This window comes from Apis florea, unplaced genomic scaffold (assembly GCF_048593485.1).
Source record: "Apis florea isolate Af1SG1 unplaced genomic scaffold, ASM4859348v1 contig_3203_pilon, whole genome shotgun sequence".
In the NCBI taxonomy this organism is placed as follows: domain Eukaryota; kingdom Metazoa; phylum Arthropoda; class Insecta; order Hymenoptera; family Apidae; genus Apis; species Apis florea.
The window spans coordinates 7,983,347-7,999,299 of NW_028256723.1; the positions used below are offsets into that span (position 1 = coordinate 7,983,347).

At 26.5% G+C, this 15,953-nt stretch overlaps 1 protein-coding gene across 1 annotated transcript in view; it reads right to left on the reverse strand.

Annotated features, from left to right (window-relative positions):
• Window positions 1-15,953, reverse strand: part of SNF4Agamma (SNF4/AMP-activated protein kinase gamma subunit) — a 97,729-nt gene that overhangs the window by 53,275 nt on the left and 28,501 nt on the right. Inside the window, exons 5-8 of the mRNA XM_086910943.1 lie at window positions 12,441-12,534; window positions 12,019-12,353; window positions 11,411-11,626; window positions 3,420-3,459 (exon numbers count right to left, since the gene is read on the reverse strand). Coding sequence (XP_086767069.1) covers window positions 3,420-3,459; window positions 11,411-11,626; window positions 12,019-12,353; window positions 12,441-12,534 — 685 coding nt within the window. The remainder of the gene's footprint in view (window positions 1-3,419; window positions 3,460-11,410; window positions 11,627-12,018; window positions 12,354-12,440; window positions 12,535-15,953) is intronic.

Genomic DNA, 15,953 nt, shown 5'->3' on the forward strand with positions numbered 1-15,953 from the left:
GTAAAATTAACTTTTCGATTTTCGAAGAGAGAAAAAAAAAAAAAACGTCCTTTGCGAGCGTGGAAATTAAATTGAAAAAGTTTATTGTGTAGCTTTTGTATAGAATAGATAATGTAATTAAATTTCGTTTTCTTATTTATAAAGATTATGATTAAGAAGAAGAGTATTAAAAAATTTGCAAAAAAAAAAAAAATAAGAAAATTGATCTGAAGATGTAGAAAAATTAAAATTTTCTAAATTTTACTTTTGGATTATAAAATTAAATAATTGAAACATTGGTGTTATAATTTCAAAATTTTTCGATTATTATTTATTAACCAAATAAGTATTACTTATATACTTTTATGTATATTATTTTTAATTTATAAATTTATAATTGTAATTAAAAAAAAAAAAATTAACAGCGACATATGTATATTTTTTAAAATTCATATAGCAGAATATTGACTTTGTCCAAAGAATGTCCAATTTACGAAATTATCACAAACTTCAAAAGATATTTTATACAATAACGATATTTAAATCGAATATAGAAACTTTTCAATTACGTAAAATAGTTTCGTACAATAATTTATAATTACGAGTTTAAAATTTAATTTCAACCAATTTGATCTACCAATGACCTACATATCTTATATATCTTGCATAAAAAGAAAAAAAAAAAGAGAGAAAAAGAATGAACCGTAACGAGCATTAGCTACGACTAATTTCCTAACAGCGAATAAAGTTTGCTGGATTATCACATACGAGATCCGTAGTAGAATTAATGTCAACTAGGTCAGTAATCTAACTCTATAAAAATCTTTAACTCTGAAAATTAACTATTGCCAAATGATGATATAAATAATTTGCCATGTTTTCTGCTAAATTCTTTTTATTTTTATTCCGATTTCAAGTATTTGAACTTGATTAAAAACTTTCAAGTTAAATATTCGTTTATTCGAAATAAAAAATTGAATTAAAATTAAAGCATTTAAATATCTTTGCAAATCTTTCTTCAAATACCAAGAACATAAATATATAATCTAATGAACGTAAAGAATAATGTTTATCATTTTTGTGATTTTTAAACAGAATTACGTACTTTTTGCTCTTTGCATGCTGCAGAGAACATCGAGATAAGCTTTTCACTTTCATTGATACACATGAGTTTGGAACGTACATACACAAAAGAATTCTATTTTAAAATTCCTACGTACGGTAAGTATACGATAAACGTGAATTACGTGAGCGATAGTGTCTCTAGATACACAAATTAATCGATTTATATTTTTAATGTCGATATAACCTTGATTGAGCGAAATAAATAATATGTAAAAGAATGTTTTATATCGCTTTGAATTAAATTTATTACTTGAAAAAAACGATAATCCTTAAACTCGTTATTTTCTTCTTTACTGCTTATTAATTCAAGTATAACCACACACGGAGTGACTAAAGGAGAACACGAGAAAACAGAAAATAATGTATCTGAAATGTATGGTGCATATTTGCGTGAACATATACCATACATATTGGCCAAGAATATTGGTACATGAACACGATGACTCAATTTTCGTCTGCATTGCCGCAGAAAAAAGCAAAATCCAATCACGAAAGTATAAACGAAAATCTCAATATTTTAATACGTAATAAAAAAAAAAAAAAAACAATTTAGAATTTGCATGCATTTTGAATGACTATTTCATTATTATTTTCTCTTTTTGAATTTTGATATAATTTTTAAATTTGAATTGTGGTGTATAATTATGAATTATGATAAGAATTGAAGATAATTGATGATATAACATTAAGATGTTTCGAACCTTTAAGTAATGTCAAATGTTCATATACATGTATATACTTCATTGAATAAACGTCCACGTTTCTCGATTCGTACGGAAATGAAATTTCAATGAGATGAAAAAATTTATTAATAGACACTTACCAACTGTTGCAGAGTATATCACTTAGAATATGTTGAACAATTCTTCAATTTTTGTTTTTCACTTCGAAATTTCACAATGCACTTCACAACTTATGAGCTTAATAAATTCAATTTTTTTAACTATCAGAACTATAGACAGAAAACAAAATCTTTTTTACATCAACAAAAATAAACACATAATCACTTGCACACAATAAATTTAAATTTGTAATGACTTTACCGGTTGTCACTTCACGAAAAAACGGCAAATCAAACGTTTCTTAATTCGACGCATAAATGAATATTATCGGGAACATTGATTGGAAGCACCATTAAACAGATTTTGCGCAACGAACAAATTATCATCGATTAAGTCGATCATCAACAAATAAAAACTACCGAAGTTCGATTGACGAATAAGGAAAGACCGGTTCTAATACACATTTGTCGCAAGATAATAAGCAACGCGTAATAGTGTTTACGTTTACAATCTTAGATCGTGCCGTTATTGATACGTTCTTGTTATAATCCGTTTGAACAGCCATTCGCTTGTTAATGTTATCAACAAAAATTCGCAAAAACCAAGGGATATAATATCGAAAGTTTTATGTTACAACCGTTAAACTAGACCCGTGCGAACTCTCCTTCGATGTTACGTTACATTTCGCACGTACGACTTTTCTGCGACGATTCGCGCGCGCAACAAAACAGTTTTAATCGAACGTGATTCTAGGTTAAGAACGGGCCATGACTCGTGCACAATCTCGATAATAACTCGTGCTTTCAAGGAATCGCGGGCATTGATCATTAAGCTGGTAAGTGAATACGAAGTGAACAACTTTCAAGCACGTGCTACCGTACGCGTTGCGGTACAAAAACCTTCTGAGGCGCAAGTCCCGCCAGCATTGGCTACCTACGTACTTCAGAATATACGCGCCATATTAAATACACGACCTAAAGTCGACATCTAGTGTGGATACCGTGAATTATTACGAAATATTTCATCTCCTGAGATAAACAAGTTCTCCAATTTTATAAAGTGTATTATTTTATAAAACATCTTATTTTACAATAAAATATATTGAATTATTTATTGAAATTATTTATCTAAATATTGAAGAAATTGCAGATGCATTAGGTAATATTATTTTATAGTCATGATATAATATAAGAAAAAAATATGCGTTTACAATTTAATAATTTAATGCATTTAATATTCTAACAAAAAAGACTACTTTTTTTTTATTATTAGTAGTTTTATGTTATATCTATCTGAATATTGATTGTATGTGACATGTATCGCGATGAATAATAAATAAAGAAAATAAAAAATAATAAACTATATATATATATATATATATATATATATATGTTATTTTTCAACTATCAAATATTTTTCAATTACCTTGAACATATAATATTTATTACTTTGTATAAAGTTAGAAATAATCAGACACTCGATTTTAAATCTATTTAAATATAAAAATATATATATATATATATTTGCACTTACCTTGTGAAGTTGATTGAGACTGATGTTGGGCCGCAGTCCTCTGAAACAGAAATACGTGTTTATTTTAATTAGATCCTGAAATAGCATAAAAGTTAAAAATACATCTATATGGATATATGTATTCATTGCAATGATGATTGTTTGTTAAAACCATTGTCGCCAAAAAGTCGGAAAAATTATATCATGTAAAAAAAAAAAATAAATTGCAAGTACATTTTGAATAATCAGTCGTATCCCTGATGCCTCGAGACTCTTCGAATCTAAAGAACGACTTCTTGGTTTTGCTCCAAAGTAATCATCCTTCTTTCCGCTCTTTATCCATCGAAAATATGAGGACATATTGTTTTTTTTTTTTTTTTTTAAATTTATCACACTGTCACAGTATCACAGTAAACACATAATCACATAATATTCAATTTTGACGTACATACAACGTTTTCTTTTTCACCACATTTCCTGTATAACATAGATCAAAATCATCAAGTATAATATCAAAAATAAATTATCTTTATGAATGAAATGTAATATTACTATTTTTTTATAATGAAGAGAAAAAAATTGGGTGGGGGGGAGGAAAAATAGAATATAAAATAGAAGAATTACTATTCTTAAAAAAATGGAAAAAAATATATATATATCCTGTTACCAATCAATATTATAAACTGTAAAAAGTTATGTGAACAATGATAATGTCAATGTCAAAAGATCAAAAAAAAAAAAATTTGTTGAAATATTATTATTAATTTAATATTATTTATTATTTAATATTTTTTATTAATTTAATATTAATATTATTATTAAAACATTATATCAAATTGGATATGGAGAAACATTCTGCTCAATGAGTAATCATGCATGAAAAAAAATGCACACTTTCTTTTTCTAATGTAATTCAACACTTTCTCGTTAATAAAATCATTCTATTATACATTGCAATTGTTATATAATTCACGATACGTTATGTTACGATGATATATCCACTTTTATCAAGAGAGTAATTTTTAAATAACAATTTCACGTATTCCATACGAATTAACATTATATATATATATTTTTTAATTGCGCTTTCAAAATCAAAATCTCTATATTTTTCTCATCAAATGAATAATCTATAAAAGTTTCTCATTCAATTGAAATGATTTTATAAATTTGCTTATAAGGATAAACTAATTTTAAACTAACGCAATAAAAATTAAACAAATAAGAGCATGTGTTAAAAATGTGTGCAATAACAGTTGTACAAACAAAAGACACACGTTATTACGACGAATCAAACGAATCGCATTATTCGCATTATTATCATGGTTAAATTTATTTAATGTGTGTTTAAAGATAGATCAATTATTTATTTATTCATTATCACAGGATTCTAAAGATCAAAACAAGTAGAAAAATAATATGCAAAAATACCGATTGAAGTTCGTTTACTAAGCAATTTAGATTTTCGTTGGATGAAGCGAGAGAGAAGCTAATGCGTGACCTCGATGTGACGAGGACAGAGCTATCCCACTCTATCTCGCTCCATCCAACGCTATCTTAAATTAATTTACAAATTAATAAATAAGCCTCGATCAAGATTTCTCTGTTAACGTATAAAATATATATATATGTCATCTTTTTAACATTTAACCACGTTATTATTTATATATTAACATAACATAGTGATTCACGTATTATCGATTATAAATAATTAATTTTCCTCGTGTAATTTACAATTTTGTTGAAATTAAATTATCGATAACGCGTCGCCAATTAACTTCAACTTTTTTTTTTTTTTTTTTTTTTTTTTTAGTCAATACACAATTTATATTTCAAATCGAAGATAAAAATTATCGTTTCAATTGATCTATCTTTTTGAAAATAGATCGAATCGGTTTTTTCGCATTGGTAAAATATTCTCGAGCGGAATAATTTAGTCCTAATTTTAAATAATGATAAAATAAAAAATGCTATCTAATGAAAAAAACATTATTCCCGTCGCATTTATTAACATCGTACGATTGGAATACATAAATAATATGAATGATGTCAACCAAAAAAAAAAAAAAAAGAGTGTAACTTCTTACCTTTAGAAAACATTTTTAGAATTGTAAAATAATTAAATTTATTTCTTTATTTAATATTTTTTTTTATATATGCATTTAATATTTTACCATTGATGCAACAACAATGCATCTTTAACTCGACCAAAAGGACTTTCGTTGTAACAATTTTTTTTTTTTTCTTTTTTTTATCTTTCGTGATAAGAGAAAGATATTGGAAAAATCGTCGTCGTTGTGACATTAGGTAGGAAAAGTCCAGTTTGTTATGTAGACATAATGTAAAAAAAAATATAACATAAAATATGAAAAAAAAAAAAAAAAAAAAAAAATTGCTCGATGGAACATTCCAATGTTATGCAAATGAAACCTTCGCCTCGCTTCAACATCGTACACAATCGTCACGATTTGCACAGGTTATCGCTTTCATAAGGCAGCCAACGTAAAAGAAGAAGAGGAAAAAAAAAAAAAAAGAAAAGAAGAAGATATGCACGGCATAGTTTACATTGGAGACAATGAATCTAGGTCGTTCGCGAGAGAGAGAGAGAGAGAGAGAGAGAGAGAGAGAGAGAGAGAGAGAGAGGGAGAGAGATCCCAAAAATTTCCAGAAATCTGCTGCAAAGAATATAAATAATTTCAATGTGAGAAATAAAAGAAATGAAAGTAGAAATAATTTATATTCGATCGTATCATATTATTCAATAAAATGTAGAGTGATGTGTACAATTATATAAAACGTATTTTTATATTCAATTTTACTTTTTAACGAAATTATTTTTTTTTTTTTTTTTTTTTTTCCGTTTTCAAATGCGACTATAAATAATATATAAAAGGTGTACATTGTGCAGCCAAGTAAACATTAACGTTGCACATCTAATCGAGGCATAAAGAATACTATTGTGAAGAAAATTATTATGAAACCGTTTAAGCCGAGAATACGTACGAAAAAGTAGAATATTGTTCGCGTATTATACGTTGCGAACCTCTCTTGGATCTTGGTATAAGAAAATAAAGCGAGGGAGCGAAGAGAAGTAGCATAAAACTGCTACCTTTCAATTTAGAAGAACCGAACAATAGAACGAAGGCTTCGTCGATGAACTCGAGACATCTTCCGACATGACCGTAAGTCAACCCATTCCGCGGCTTTTATATTTAAGAAAATATATGTGTGTATTTTTTTTTTTCTTTTTTGTTTAATATGTATAAGTATGACTAGGTGGAAGTCACGTGACTGCGATATCTTTAGTAACAAAATAGGATTGTTATTTTTCTACGCAATTTGAATAAATTGTATCTATTGCAATCATAATTTTGAGACACATATAACATATATCTTATAAATAGAGAAGTGTTTCTTAATTCATAGATTATGAAATGAGAGATATTCGAATCAAAATATATCTATTTTAAAAAAAAAAAAAAAAAAAATGATAATTTTAATTATCTAAGTAACGTAAAATGACTGTACTGTAATTTATTAGATCTTCAAATTTTAAATTTTATACCATTAATATTTGAATCGCATGATATATCGTGTGACGAAAAAATTGAAGAAATGTTGTTATACAGTATAAATATATTTAAGTTTGGAATATCAAACGTATAGAATACCGCAGCGTCATTACAATTCCGAAATAATCGCTGGAAGTAACATCTTCTCTAATCAAGAAAATCTTTGATATCAACGCGTAGAACGCGTCGTTGTGTAGAAAGAACAAGAAAGATTAAACTTTTACTGAACACAATATTTTCTAACTAATTCCATAACTTCATTAATAATCTCTATTTATCACCTATTCTCCGCTAGAAGATTCTACACACATAATAAAATCGAATAATTTTATACACTGTGAACACCGATTATTTCGAGATATTTATATCATTTGAAAAATAAGAAAACCGAATATTGAATTTTAAACAATTAAAATTTAATTATTCCATCTTCATCCAACAATAATACTTATAATTAATTATTAATGTAACTTTTTAATTGATAATTATATTCAAACTTAGCAATTTTCGCCACCGTGTGCTTTTTTATTACTAAAAAAAAAAAAAAAAAAAATCATAATCAAAGTCAAATATCGAATTTTATATAATTAAAAGAATATATTTAATATATCCTCACGATAATAACCAAAATAAAAAATAAATTATTATCACATTCTTTAATTGACAAAAATTACCAATTATCACTATATACTACCAACCTATTTTCCCATTAAGTAAAACCACAATGATATGTATGGTTTTCGATTTAATAGAAATGCAATTAATTATTGTATAATACGTAAAAACTGACGTTAAAAGTGTTAATATTTCAATCACCGCACTGCTAATTCTCCATGGAACTTGAAAAATAGAATTTCGATGATCGAAATGAAAGATCCAATTGTAAAGGGAGCGCGCACGATTCGACAAATAAAAATGCGAGCACGTTTCCCTAGCACCTTGAACGCCGCAAGTTCCGTAGCTCACTGAGTGAAAAACGCGCGTCTTGAATCTGTCTTTTTCTTCTGCTCTTTGCTCGCATACGTCACATACATGCTTAGACCGTTTACATGTGCACCGGCTCTTACATAAAAACGTGACTCCCACCAAAATACTACCGGAACGTCATAGATTCGAACCACCTGTGCGTCCAACGAATTCTATTTACGTATTATATATATCGAATCGAATCGCGAGCTAGTGAAAAATTCTAATTCGAAAGAATAATGATATTAATAATAACGTGACAGGATATATTAGAAAAAATAAAATGTTTTATCGATGGAGAAAGCATGCTATAATTTAAGTGGAATACTTTGAACTATTTGTTAGGTTATCTTAAAAATAACACGTTTTAGAAATGTAATTTAACTTATATAGAATTATTTAATATTTTAACCGTGTAATCGAGTTATATTCATTGTGTATAATTCGTATGAAGAACTGGATAAGTAATGTATAATTATGATAAACAAACGAGCGACAATCTGCCAAAAGATTCTTTTTCAATGTTACGATATTCGGTTATGTAAAGTGTTAATATATTCGTGCGACTACTTGGAGAATCAATTCTAGAGGTCAAAACAAACATAAAAACTAATATATAAAAATGTCGGTCGAAGATTATTCAAGCTATAAGCAATTGAAATTTGTTAGATCAGATAGAACGAGATAACTTTATCTTTGTTGCATTGCCGTATCGCTCTAGCTCTGTCTTGCTTCATCTAATGCAAATTTAAATTGCTTATAATCAAATAAATAAGCCTCAATTAACTTTTATCAACTTTTATGTTTATTTTGACTTCTGGAATCGATTCTGCAAATATATTAACTGTATATTATAAAAGCAATGATAAAATGAAGTAAATAGATTGTAGAATAAATAATTGATATTAACACTTGATTTATGAAATTTTTTCAGGTTTCACGTTTAAAAATTCAAAAAATATAAATTTTTTTTTTTAAAATATACATATTATAGCATTTAAAATAAAACTGATTGTAAAAAATTGCATCTTAATGTTAAACTCATTAAAAAGAAGGATTTCAGAAAAAATAGATAAATAATAAATATCCATAAATCTAACAAATCGATATATATATATATTTATTCATTATATTCTTTTAACAATATTAACGAATCCCCGTTTATTTTTTTTCATTTTTCATTTGATATTTAAATTTTCAACTTTTTCAAGTGGCAAAATTTTTCAAAAAAGGATAAAATATCTTTGGAAAAGAGAAGTAAAAATTTGTTCATTAAAATTAATCATCGAAATGATATTATGAGATGACCTATTATATTTCAACATTGTCAACTGCGTAAAAAATAGATTTCCTAATAGCGCAAAGAGTTTATCTGTTACTTAAATTATTTTTCCTATGATATTTCAAAATAAACTAAATTTAGCTTACACGAGAGAATTAAAATCAATTGATAAAAATATATAAATTATTCGTTCCAAAAATTTATGTGAAAATAAAATGAATTAATGAATTAATTAATCTTGTTCCATAAAGTTCGAATGAAAACATTCTCTTCGTACTCGATTAAATTTAAAATTTCATTTCAACATATAATTTTGAAATTTTATACGATGTCTTTTAGCTTTTAAATAAATTCGAAAAATTCTATGCATTTTTCAAAAATAAAATCGAATCTCGAATACTTTTTTTTTAAATAATGGCGTTACAAAAAAAATAATAAAAATTTCAATTATCTCAAAAAAATTTTAATTCTAAAGAGAACAAGAGAATAAATTTCCAAGAACGAAGTAACGAAACTGTTACGGTATTGTGATCGGTAGGAGAAGCGAAACTGGTTTCAGCACTAACGAGTCATGTGACATATGACCAAGAACGTTGAAACGCGAAAAAGAGTTTCGTTGGAAAATATTCAGATAAAAATCGTTTTATGGTTAAATCATGAAAAAAAATAAAAAAAATTAAAAATAAAACAAAGCATCGAAGACAAAAATAAGTGAAATAATAATTCAATCAATGAATGTACAATTTATTGTTTATTTAAGTATTAGATAAAATGTATGTATATTTAGAAATAAATGAAGTTGATTAATGTATAATTTTAAAGATAAATAGGCGGGATTTAAAAATCTTCAAAGTTTGCAAGTTTTACTGACATAAAAAAAAACTTGAAAACTATATTTATTAAAATAAACAATGATGAAGAATGAATTGATGATTTCAATGTTCAAACAAATACTATTTACAACTTTATTGTAAGAATCACTGCTGTTCAGTGAATTCATCTCTTCTATGTAAAAAATTAAATTAAATTTTTATGTTAAAACAACACATATGTATAATAAAATATAATAATTCGTTTTTTCATTTAAATTAATATTCTAATATTGTGATAAAATATATAAGAATTATAAGATATGATAGTATATAATAACATGTTTGATGAACAAAAATTAATGCTAAAATAATTACAAAAATAGCAAAAAATGTTTTTCTAAAATTATATAGTCGAAAAAAAAGGTAAAGACGTAATCATCAACATCAAAATTTAATTAACATTCTTTTGTTTGCTGAGATTTTATTGTTAAAACGAATCAAACAATGGACCTTAAAAGTCACGCTTTGTCGAGAAGAGAAACATTGAAACGACATTTTAACTTCTTTGTTTAGAACTCGGGCAGAAATGAGCATAACCTATAAGAATTCGCCCTAATTTTTTAGTTTCCTCATCCAATTTTTAGAAAATTTTTCTTGTAAGATATATTGATACATGTATCAATACTTAATCTCGAAATAATTTAAAATAAAATAAGCAAGATAAAAAAATTGAATAAATTTTTTAGTATTATAATTGAAATGTTAAATGTTTGTAAATCGTACTTTGTATTCTTTATTAACAGAATGCAAAAAATTAAATTAATAACATTATTATATTTATTATAAAATTTTAAGCGTTAAATCAATTATTTTATGTATTTAATATTAATAAAAGTAGGTACGAAATAAACTTGCATTTATGAAGCTTTTACCATTTGAATGTAGTTTTCAACTTTAACGATTCAGCAGAGAATAAAATTACAGAGCATTAGTTGTGATGAAAATTAAAACTAAATGTAAATGTATAAATTGAATTTCAGATCTTTTACACGATCGGTAATTCAGAATATGATATTTCAACGATGAAATCTCATAAAATAATATATCTATTTATTTATTTATTTAAATATAATTGTTATTCGGATTTTATTTTTAAGTACGAGATCATGTCCAGTATGGCTATACATAAATAAATTTATTTTATATTTCACATTCTGATGAAAACAATTACCAAGTTGTATTATTCATGATAAAGTAGGAAACTATCTTAAACGCTAAGTCGGTTATTCATAAGTATTCATAACAAACACCATTGCAATATTATAACAAAAAGAAAAAAATAGTGAATTTTAAACTTCTATAATAGAATAAATCGCTTACCGCTTTTCGTTTGTCATCTGCACTAAGGGTACTGTGACTTCTGTGTCTAATTAGATCCATAACTTTACTAACAGGATTTCTGCTACTTTCTGAACCTGCTCGAGGACGTCCCATAGGTTCTTTACCTTCCTTATGATCCTTGCCATCTCTATGATGATCCCTATCTGTACGTATATCTGTCGTTGAACTTCCATGTGAGCCTCTGTGCAGAGAATGCTGCAAGATATCCAATGGTTTATTACATTGACATAATATGATTTTTTTATTGATTTTTTAATACAAATAACTCTCGAAACATCTCAATTGGCCATTATAATTAATTTCTTATAGATATATATTATCCTATTTAAATCATTTTACTTCTTTTTTCATGATATTTCATCATTATCTGTTATACAAATCTTACGTCATTACGAAATCTTCTTTAACAACGGTTGGCAATTTATAGAATAAAATTATGTCTGTTATATTCGCGATATATATATATTATATTGTATATATGTTCAAATATTTTATAAATATCATTTCATAATATAAGAAACTATATATTCTATTCTTTTCTACAATTCATTTCATTTCATTTTTTTTTACAAAAATTATTATTATACCTGCATAGCGCTCTTCATATTCGCTATAATACTGGGTTTTCGTTTGCTAGCATCAGATTTACTCCTTGGCCTAAACGCATCAAAGAGTGCTGGTTTTTTGGTAGGACTGGCTGTGTCATCAACAGTTCCACCACTTCTTCTGCGTTCCGCGCTATTACTACGGCTATTACTACGACTAGTGGAGCCAGATCGCGTGCCAGAAACTTTCTTGCCTTTACTTGAACTTGATGAACTTGAAGGCTCCACTTGCTGCGGGAGAGGAGTTGATTTTCCAGAACCAGGAGCACTGCCCGAGGTGGGCTTCCTGATAGTTCTAGAATGCGAACCCCAAGTCCCTGTCGTAATGATTGAAAACATTAGAGATAAATCTGATAAAAAATTTAACCATGTCATTCAATTAAATGATAATATAATCATTTTACCTGCTCGTGGCCTATGACCTTGATCGTGAGACGCTTGACCCGAAGTATCTGCATCTTCGGTTACGATAGTTGGTAATGGTTGCGATCCAAGTTCCTGTAAAAATCATTATAATAATTATTATACATATAAAATATATATAATTATTTTAAATTATATATTTATATTGGAATTTCAATTTATATAGATTTATAATTATTATTATACAAAATTTATTATACTATTCTTACTATTCCAATTATTAGAATTTGTTATTATTTTGATTTCGATTACTATTATAATTCATCATTCTAAAGCGTATGACATATTATGAATAATATTTTTCAGGAAAAAAATCTTATCAGTTACTGAAGAAAAATTATTCATTCACTATTGACTTTGATACTTTGAAAAATTAATAGACAAAAAGTTGTAATAAACTTCTATTGCTAATGGAACTAAAACTTTACAATAAGAAAATAAGATTAGATACGATTATTTAATCAACAAAGCTAGATAATACGATGATGTTTTATATTTAGCTCGATTATCATCGATCGCTTTTTTTACAAAATGTCTTGCAACAAGAGATTTCGATATGTCATATGTTTTCTTGATCATAAGAAATATCATTCGAGTTATCGTTGTTGAAAAAAATGAACGTTTATCACGAATAGCCGTGAATTCGTTAATTTCGCATCATTAATCTTGATATTAATCATATTACACTTGACGATACATTATAAAATTTATATTAATAAAATTACAAAGAAAAATCGACAAACAGAACACGTACCGAGATAGCAAATCGATTATGAATCTATAAAAAGATAAACATAACCTAAAAGTTATTGTATCCAAATTTGTAACTAGTTGGTTCTTCTAATTTTCTGGCTATTTTACTGCCATGGAAAAGTACACGTAAACAATCTCAAAATATTGCAATAAATTAAAATTTTCGGTTTGTTTTTAATAAGAATTCTAAAGATTCGTATATTTTTCTCTTCCATACATCCATAACATTTTTAGCATAACGCCATCTCGATTCATAAAAAATTGAATAAAATTTTAATCGTTTAACTCTCGGAATACGAGTCATGGAATGACAAAAGAGATTCGTGTCAGTAAATCCAAACTTATCTAATTTTTATTATCTATGTAATTAATGTTATCGTCCATGGTTAAGTCAACTGGATCAAAAATGACCCAGCCATTGAACGGCGAAGATCATATATAGTATTACCATCTGATGTATTATTTATAGCTCTTAATATTAAATTTTATTTGATTTCAAATGCGAAAAAAGATAAAATGTCACAATTAGTAGAATTGAAAACTTATTATTGACATTTATTGTTCGTGATAATCTACCAATCCAAATGATGCTTATATGGTATTAGTACGAAATTCTTGGGATTTCAAATAATCTGTTAAGCCAGAGAAATATTATTTCTCGTTTTTTACACAGCATCGCACAAATTCTTGGAATATTTCCAATTATATTGAACAATCGGTTGGAATATTTCCAATGAACAATCTATTATATACATATATATAAATGATCTAATGTTTTATACACGTAAACTCGCTTGTTATGAAAAATAATATAACCTTCATTTCGATCATTTGAAAATCTATTATTAATTATACGTTAAATATAAACTGAAAAAAAAATGTAAATTTATTTTATGCAAGATTTAAAGGATTCATATATGAACTAATTAAATACTTTCATTTAACAGAAATCATTATTTTTAAGTAAAACAAAAGATTACATTACGTATACATTGTCATCTATGTTTCCCAATAAAAAATGAAATACATAATAAATGATGCAGAAACTCATGTCCTTATCTATGATCGTTATTACCATATGATGATCTAGTATTTACACATATCTTATAAATTTTCATTTATTATGATTATTAACCAGTCAGATAAGAAATATTAGCTACCTAACCTAATATAAAAACAGAACCAAAGAAAAGCACGCTATATTTTTATATTTTACGTCTCCTGAAAAAATATAAAATAATTTCTATTAATAATAAAATTTTAAAATAAATAAAAATATATCCTTTAAAAAAAAAAAAAATAAGTACACACACGCGATTAATCATACATTATTCTCTAATATTCTTTAAATTGATTTTCCTTTTTCATACCCTTCGGACATAATTTGGTATCAAATCATTGAGCAAACTCTCGGCAGTCTCTTGAAGATTTCGCAATACAAAAACTTTGAAAATCATCTCATGTTGAGATGGCAAACATGCACAAATATTTATTTTACTTCACCATATTACAAACGTTTGTCGTCCAACTTGCGCGACATAACCTCTCTACCTGACTGAATTATATTTTTCTTTTTAATTTATCGGCCCGTATTAAATCGTACGATGCCAAGACGTTTCGTAGAAATACATGGCCACGAAGAAACCGTATAAATTCGATCGATCGTTACCATTCGTACAATTGTATTCACTCTGGACATAAATTCTAATCCTAACCTCGATCGATCTGAGACATCATCCGTGTTAAGAGATTTTACGTACGTATCCCCAATTCTTTTTATTTTGGCGCTAAAGCATTTAAGTAATTTTCTTCTTCGTTTCTTTTTGCGGACAGATATTTGTAAGCACATTTTAATATCTCTTAATTAATTATATAGATGAAATTATTGTTTTATTATATTGTTGTTTATGATTTTATATCGCTCAACAATATGCTATTGATAATATGCTTCGATTAAAAAGTTTCATGATTTTTTTCAACTGTAATAATATTTTTCTTTAAGTCTATGAAATCCATATATCTATAATGATTATTATTATTGGCACGTGTCATAAGCAAGGAGATAGTTAAATATTTCATTTGTATACAAGGTAACAAATTAAGAGATACGATAGTGTCTGAATAAATAATGTGTGTAACTGTATATGCAAATAGTACTTCCGTATCGTGTACACTATACAGAGTGTCCAATTCGAATCTTTAAGCACAGTTATTCATTTCATAGAATTATCCGCTATATCCCAACAAATACATATCGTGATTGTCACAAATTTTATCTAGATGAATATATCTTCAATACTTCAAATTTTTTAAAATTTATGAAGGTAATTTTAAAAATTACAAATCGAATATCAAATTATGCATATAATTATATCACCAAGATATAATTTTCACGTCATTTTCCAAAATGATGATAAATATAATATATCGTTAGAAAGTTACGTAATTATTTAATAATATTTAATATATTTTTTGGGAAAAATAAAACTCTCGATGATAAATAGAAAATTTTCAAAATACATATAATTATACGTGATCATTATCTCGAAACGATAAAGTGTGATTCTGACATCATAGTGTAAAAAAATAAAATAAAGAGATTCAGTGACCATAACAAAAGCATGCTTAAAAAATTATCTCGCGCTCTTTGAGATAAAAATTTGTAAAAGAAAAATATAGAACTCGATCGAGACAAGGTGAAAAAGGAAGATAAAAGATTCATCAGAGATAAAAATAAAATA